The sequence below is a fragment of the Syngnathus floridae genome, chromosome 2 (genome assembly GCF_059516105.1).
Source record: "Syngnathus floridae isolate MCC-2025c chromosome 2, RoL_Sflo_1.0, whole genome shotgun sequence".
Lineage (NCBI taxonomy): Eukaryota > Metazoa > Chordata > Actinopteri > Syngnathiformes > Syngnathidae > Syngnathus > Syngnathus floridae.
In genome coordinates this window covers 24727259-24735379 of record NC_142414.1, presented here as the reverse complement: position 1 = coordinate 24735379, position 8121 = coordinate 24727259, and the positions used below count along the sequence as shown (strand labels likewise).

Sequence of the window (8121 nt, the reverse complement as noted above, 5' to 3'; positions counted from 1 at the left end):
CCGATGTCCTGCATCTATCTATACATGGCATGCTCTCTGCGTGCCGGTGAAGTCAGTATCCACGGATGTACGGCACATACACTTCTTTTGAGGCCCAAATGGCCCAGTTAGTCTTCGTTTGTGCCTGTGCCAAGCTACGTCGGTCTACGGAATTGCCAAAACTCAAATGGGCCCATTTGCACAGGAACTTGCGCTCGGAAGGAATAGAGGGCCCTATCAATGTGACTGTGAATGTAATCTATTGATTGTGTTTGTTCCGTGAGATTGGCTGGTGACCAGTTCAAGGTATCCCTCGCCTTGCCTCTCAACCCTAGTAGTGATGATAAGCAGTTCAGAGAATCAATGAATGAATGACTGTGGACATGCACATTTGGATTATAATGATGTATGTTGTATTCTACATGACGGCTTATCTATACATGAAAAGCACTCTTTAAGTAAATTTGTTCAAAAAATTTATGTATGTAAGTAAATGTTAATTGATCGGTGTTATTATAAATGCGAAACTCATTATTTTTACTGTAGTTGTATTTATTACAAACCCTTAAAATTGCATTGCATTAAAATTTGATTTCAGATTCTAAATGTGTCTGTTTATCTGCAAATGCCTTTTCCTGCATTAATTCCTGTTTGTTGGAGATCATTTCACCCAGATTGCCATAAAGGTGGTGTGAAGTCATGATTTATCAGGCAAAGTTGTCGCTTACGGTGACCATGGCAACCTGACCAGCGCTCACGCGGGCAACAACTCACGCGCTGGTAAGTCTCGAAAGAAAGGAAGAGGGAAGGAGAAATTGGATGTGTTTTGAATGTCTTTGTTTGTATCCGTGCTAACATTTGTAGCTTTTGTTGTTCAACGGCCATGTTGAGTTGTCCTGGCAACGCAGATCAGATTGCTATTGCGTTACAGTAGCCTACAGCAAATGGGTTCCATGTAGTGTTTTCCCCGGACAGTCCGGGGCAAGACATGATCTCACAGCGGCCATATTTATTCGGATTTTGGTGTTATTTGAACATTGAATAAGTCTGGATTTATGCAAGTTTTGGTCGGTCTGCTCTTAGGCATGAAAGTTACTGTTGCGTTGGGAAGAAATACAGGTAGGTGGTACAAACAAATCCCACATTACCAAGAGAATTAATTACACATTCCTTGACCCATTAGTCTAGTCACTAGACAGGTGTCAAACTCAAGGCCCGGGTGCCAGATACGGCCCGCCACATCATTTTATGTGGCCCGCGAAGACAAATTGTGCATCGAATTCGTGTCATTACTAGAATTGCAAATTGTCTTCATTTTTAATATCTTTTCTTTTAGATATTTGATCAGTTTTTACTCATCTGATTTGAAAACGAGTTATTTGTCAGTTTGTTTTGTAGCTTTTACTGAATATAATATAAGGTGCTCATACATTTATTTGAGTTGAAAGTCATAATGGCCCTCCGAAAGAAGCTATGACTACAATGCGGCCCGCGAGAAAAACGAGTTTGACACCCCTGACTAGTGGTTATATTGTTGTACGGGAGTCTCACTTGTGGTACGTGAAGAAACCAAATCACTGAACCAAATACAAATACAGTTTAAAATATGAAATAACATGTAAACATTACAACGAAGCTGTAGATGTCTATAAAGCCTGTTTAAACTTTTATTTGTATCAAGTACATATTTTACTTGTCATTTTTTAAGCACAGTTGAGTTGTATTTTACTTTTAAATAAATTGCTATTTTCTAACATTTTAATAAGCTGCGTATTAAACGTTTATGTCCTGGTATTATTTGTGACATTCATCCCTTCATAACAAGTCGTGTTTTCTATAAGTAAGACCAACGACATTTAAATCTTATCTTTTCTGTTGGCAGGTGACGTATGTCTTGGTGTGCAATTGCGAGGAGGTAGTCAATAATCATGACTGCCGTGGTGAAACCTGGCATCAAGGTTTCAGTTCTGTGTGAGGATGCAGACAAGTTGCTAGAGGCTGGTGAACTGGTTCGGGCAACCTACCTCTACATGTCAGCTTTCAGTACTCATGCAGGAACAACTGTTTCCCATATGCGCAAAATGGAGTTGTCAGACCTCCAAGGAGTCATCTCGATTCTAGAAAGTTGGGTCGATCACCCGGAGGTCCAACCTGATGAAGTTCTCAGTAAAGGTTTGGTAGCTGTCTTTCTGTCCACGCTCTGCCCAAATAATTTGACGGCCACCGTTTTCAAAATGGAGTCCCTCCTTCAGAGTGGCGGGCAAGGCTGTGAGGAGATTTTTGCTCGCTGTACTGCTCTGCTTGAACGGAAACAAAAGCCAAATCCAGAGAACATTTGTTATGTAGCGCTGGAGATAACCCGCGCCTTGTCCTGCTTGTTGTCAGAGTCTCGCCGAACGACGGGTCTGAAGCTTTACCTCAAAACGTACAAGAGCAACAAATGTGAAACTGTCAAATTGGTAAAGAGCAGACAAGCTGCTCAAATACCCCAAATAGTACAAGCCGTTACAGACCAAATGCATCACTGGCATCCCTCCTTGATGCTGGACAGCAAATGTGAAGCAACCAAGAAGGACAGTATGCAATTGGATCTTGAGGCTGCTTCTCCACTGCTGGAGTTCCTTTTGGAGCTTTCACCAGATGACAGCCACGTGCAGGAGCTCCAGGCGGCACATTTGTTTTTCATAGGCCGCTTTGGCGACAGTGCAGATGTGTATTCAGCTATCCTGGAAATGATCCAAGACACACCTGACAGGCGAGCGAGGATCTTAACCGGTCGAGCAGCCGCCTTTCTCTCGGCGGGAGGCCGGGTTGCCGAGGCCTGTCTGGATTTGGGCCAAGCCTTCGAGGCGCACCCCGCTTGTGCCCGAATTTACTTCCAAAAGCTCTTCACCGATCTTGGCACAGGTTGGGCTGCTTGCAACCATCTTCGACAGCAGGCTGAAAAGGGTCTCTCTGCTTTCCGGGAGACTGTCCTCAACCGAACCGACCTGAGGTCCCTAGACGGAGTGGAACTTCTGGACCCTGTGATCGCTCAATTACGAACCCTTTGCCATTTGGAGCCTGACGGTGGAGGACGAGAGCTGCGGGTGCGACTGGCCGAGTGTCTTCTTCTCAGGGGGGAGCATAAGGAGACCCTCTCTATTTGTAGTCAGCTGGCCATTTCCAAAGATCAGAATAGCTATCAGAACACTGTGCAAGTGCTCTGTGGCTATGCGCGACTTCTCACAGATGACCACAAAGGGGCGCTAGAGGACTTCCAGGCTGTGATTGAACACAATGCCCCTCACCCACCTAGCTGTGTGCGGGCACTTTGTGGCAGGGGGCTTCTGCGCATGACCGGGGGCTTCAACTATCTCACAGCTCTCGACTATGTGACGGCCAACAGGTTGCACCCGCTGGAGACGTCGTCGACCGTTCGCTGTCTGGTGCCGTGGAACCTCCGGGGTCTGCTCTTGACTGTGCTTCTGGAGCAGGGCCGGGTCATGCTGGAGCAGGCTGGAGGCCGTCAGTCGGCCACATGTGAAAATTACTCACAGCAGGCTCAGCAGGATGTTACATCTAAGCCCGATAACCACAGAGCAGGGTATAATGGGTCTCACGTACATTCAAAAACTACATTTACATATTAGTTTTAATGTTCAAATGGGGCAAAAATACTCACACTCTTACTAAAACAATACACTCCAAAAAGCACTTGCTTGGCTCAGGTTTAAATGCTATCAAAATATTATTCCCATATCTTTGCTAACATTGGAAACTACGAACTCAAAATGCCTCAAAATGAACTAATGGCAACTTTAAAAATACACCTTATCTTTATTTCTTTTAATTCTATTCAATCTAATTGATGTCTATTATTTATACAGACAGATGCCTGAAAACTCTAAGACCAAGACACATTTGTACTTTGTTACTTTGCACTGTATGTTTTTACAGTGCACTTTGAGCATCAATCAATGTTGATATCCATCATAGTGTGCACCCCCTGTCTGACATTCAGATCTCCTGCTGGTGTTCACTGCCTTGCCATGTTGCTCATGGAGCTCCAACCAGACACCGATGGGCCTCAGATCTTAGCAGCAGACGCCTTGTACCAGCTGGGACGAGTGGAGGAGGCTTATCGCCTGTTGTTGCTTTCCATCGGGCATACGAGTCCTCGGGCACCTGTCCTGGCCCGACTCGTACTTCTGCAGCTGCACAGGGGCTTTCTCTATGACACTAATCAGGTAGAGAAGCTTGAAACATGTTTTCTTTTCACCTAAAATTTTTGTAATTTGTTAGTCAATGTGTATTTATTGGTGTCACATGAGGCAGCAGTACAAACAAAGCTGATTTCTCTTGTACTTTAGGGTAAGTTCATTGTTACAAAATATCGGGTTCTACCAAGTATTTGTGGTTTTTCGCTATTCATGGTATTGCTTTCTATTCCCATGGGCTTACGTAGAAAATTGTTCAAAGCGGTGTTCCCTGTTGAAATGGCACATGGCAAAGTCAGTCATACTTATAATACGTACATTTTCCCATAATTTTCCGCAGACTGTATTTAATTTCCCCTTTCCCACTTTTGCAGCTGCTAAAAAAGCTCATTCAATGTGGCGATACCAGTTGTCTACGCCCCTTGTTGGCAGTTGCGAAGCAAAAGGACCGGGCACTGCTACAGGCGCGCTGCCACTCTGCTGCCAAACGCCTTCTGGAATGCACGACAGAGAAGAGCGCCATCAGGGAGGCCGTGGCCTATCTCTCAATCGCCATCATCATTGCTGGTAAAAAAAAAAAAAAAAAAAAAAAAAAGGTACTCCGGTGTGTTAAGTAATTTCAACGTTCCCAGATGGCGGGGCAGCTGAATCCCTGCTGGAGAGAGGGAGGTGCTACGCTCTGCTCGGCCAAAGAAAGACAGCCATCTTTGATTTCAGTGCCATTCTCAAGGAGCAGCCCAAACATGTTGAAGCACTCTGCGGAAGAGGCTTCACGTACCTCCTGCTCAACCAGCAAAAGGTACAACACTGGCATCACTGTATGGACAATGGGACACACCTCTTCCCTCTTCCACTATAAGTCTTTAAAAGCAGTTTTTGCATTCATTTCTCACCATAAGTGCAGTGGCCAAGTATACCAAACGTTTTGTTCTCCAAATGTAAAGGAGCAGATTAATTACAATATGACAGAAAATGTTTATTCTATAGTATGTACTCATTGATTATTCAGCTTCATTGAACACAACACATTCAGAAAGCCAATTTCTATCTGACTTTCAACCAGGCTCGAGCTCAACCTTGACCTTAAAGGAACTGTGGGTTTTAGCTTTGAGCGACACTATAATCATCAAAATTATGAAAGATTTATCTCTGTGTATATCTATATGATATATGACATGCACTTTGTAATTAGAATTACTGACATAAATGAAGTTTTTCACATTTTTCTAATTTACTGTCTTATGCGTATTTCTTTTGCCCAGTAAAATGTGTTTGAATCCAAGCAATATAAGCTTCACCCTATCTTCCTACTGCAGGAATGCACCCATGACATTCTGGCAGCACTGCAGATAAACACTGATGAGGTCACCAAAGACCTTCTGTCACTCAAGGACAGAGCGCGCAAGCTGGTCAGTGATTGGCTGCATGAGTTCTGCAGGAGCAGCCTGTCAGACGTCCTAGTCGCCAATAATGTCCCTTGCCACGAGGATCGGCTCAGGGAGGCTTCCGTAATCTGCGCTGCTTTGATGAAGACTAACTGTGCTGGCCCCAGATGGCATCTCCTCTGTGTTGACATACTTTTAGCCAAAGGTGGTGTGACTTTGCCCATCTTTGCTGATTGAATATGCAACGTTCTGCTCAGCTTTGCACTGATTTTTGTATACTTGCTGTATTGATCCATCTGGCTCAGGTGAAGAGGAGGCGGCAGGTGCACACCTGAGCCAGATGCTCAGCCAGGAGCCGAGAAATCCTTCAGCCAAGGCCAGGGCGGGTGTAATGGATGCTTGGCGGCACAATTATTGCAGAGCAGCTCGCAGACTCTGCAAGCTTGCTGAGAAAGAATCCTCATGTCTGGAACTCTTGTTGGCTCTGATCCCACCCAATCAGAGGGAACAGGTAGCAAAGGTGCGCTATTTCTATTCATCCATAATAAGCAAAATACTTTTAGGCTCTTCAATAGTTCAATCAAAGGAATTCGAGCAATTCCAGTATAAGACCCATTTTTCAGACTCGAAAGGTTAAACTGATGTTCCTTGTTGGGCATTGGCAGAGGTACAATTTCTGTATCACATAAGGACAATTACTGCACTCCAAGGTACCATTTTGAACCTTTTCTAGGGCCACAAAACCTAAGCTGTAAATCAAGGCTATAAAAACAAGCTTGATAATTTATTACTGTACAGCATATCACTAAGGCACCCACACATATTTCAATTACCACTCATTGAAATAATAACAAGAAAACACAATAAACAATCGCAACATTTTCCATATTTTTGCACGATTCAAAATGGGAGGGATATATATATATATATATATATATATATATAAGTAGTACTTGCAGGAGACTTTTCACATGTATGGCTATTTTTTACACGATTCTGGAACCGGCTGGGTGAATGTCATGGAGTGACTATAGTGCTCCTTTCCCACATGCAAAGGCATTATAGTAAGTAGGTATACTGTAAAAAACACAGATTTCCACAACAGAAAAGATGAGTATTTCTGAAGTACACTCCACACAAAAAAATTGCATAGTCACAGGACTACATGATGTGAACTGTATTATAGCCTTTAAAAACATTTCAGATAGTGTCAGTCAAAGCTAAACATTATTCTTCATGAAAGTTGTCAGGATGTTGTGTCTTATTTCTACGGCAGGCAGCAGCACAGGATGCCAACAGCGCGTGTTCAGATGGAAGCTGGGATCAGGCTCTTCCTCTCCTGACGCTGGCAGTACAAGCAGCGGACAAACACAGACTCCAGTATCTTCGGCAGCGGGCAGTCTGCCTCGCGCGACTTGGCTTACACGAGCGGAGTGTAGCTGACCTCGATGGAGTCATTCAGAGGCACGGCTGTTCCGATGTTGGCTGCGCCAACGACCCCCAAGTCTGGGCGGAAGACTTGTGCCGTCGCGGATGCAGCCTGGTGCTGTGTTCCAGAGAAGGACCCGCTCTGGAGGACTACAGCAGGGCCCTTGAGCTCCACAAGGAGCGGACCTTCCAATGTGTGGACGAAGGTCTGGGGAGGCTACGCGTTGGGGAGTGCTTTTTGAGGGGTGCGCTGCAGCACTATGGCGAGCAGCAGCTCAGCAAAGCTTGGGCCTTGATCGAATGCGGCCTCGTTGTGGACGGCGACAATGCAGAACTCCGCCGGCTGAGGGGAAAGGTCAAACGAGAAGTGGCTAGCCCTTGTAATGTCAACTAGCGAGTCAACAAAACAATTCTTAATTCAGTACAGAATCTTTCAGGACAGCGGTTTGGGTTCCGCAAAACAATTTGGAATAAATGATGCTGTAAATTAGAAAACTGCATTATTGAGCCAAATACACATCCCTAGGAAATCTCATGAATTTGACATCCCTGCTGATTGCCTTCCACTTGGCTCCTTTTTTGTTACATATATGGAACAAAATGTGAAAATGATTCCCCTAATGTGTTTTGTATCTTAGTGGGAATTAAACTCACTAGTCATTTCACTCTAAAATGCTGTAGTTTAGTTGTTACAGCGGTCATAGGTGTTGCTAAATAGAGCAACCAAATTCCCAAGTCGACACCACTGTGCTTTTGTAAACTAGCTCCTTTCTGTTCACAGCCTTGCTGTAATTTGCAAGCAGTGTATGTTGGCGAGCATCAAAGAATAAATATTGAATTCAACCAACCAACTTTGGATGCATAACTAAAAATTGTGTAAATTTGAAAAGTTCAGGTTGTGTAAATTTGGGTTGGGTAAATTCAAAAAGTTCAAACACCTACTCATCTCCACGGCATTTAGAGATGCACGTAGTGCCTTCTGCAAATGTTAGTTCATTATATGAACAACATTCAAGGTCCTGTAAAAACAACAAAAAAGAATGTGACAGCATGATAAAGACAAATACATCTTATTAGAGAGATTTATTGCATTTTTTTTTTTTACATCATGCATGAACAAATTGCAGACA

At 43.9% G+C, this 8121-nt stretch overlaps 1 protein-coding gene across 4 annotated transcripts; it reads left to right on the top strand.

The window, feature by feature from the left end:
- The first annotated feature begins 632 nt into the window (after positions 1–632).
- Positions 633–8041, top strand: ttc34 (tetratricopeptide repeat domain 34). 4 transcript variants are annotated; one of them, XM_088367926.1, is made up of 8 exons: positions 633–759; positions 1862–3565; positions 3983–4208; positions 4553–4745; positions 4811–4977; positions 5495–5768; positions 5869–6074; positions 6840–8041. In XM_088367926.1, exons 2-8 carry the CDS (start codon positions 1908–1910, stop codon positions 7383–7385), a joined length of 3270 nt encoding a protein of 1089 aa, XP_088224052.1. In that variant the 5' UTR covers positions 633–759; positions 1862–1907; the 3' UTR covers positions 7386–8041. The 4 variants fall into 4 exon arrangements, with proteins under 4 accessions (XP_088224052.1, XP_088224048.1, XP_088224049.1 ...); XM_088367922.1 differs by having other exon boundaries at positions 5869–6083; positions 6840–8037; XM_088367923.1 differs by lacking the exon at positions 633–759 and adding an exon at positions 778–1098 and having other exon boundaries at positions 5869–6083; positions 6840–8037.
- Positions 8042–8121: the final 80 nt, after the last annotated feature.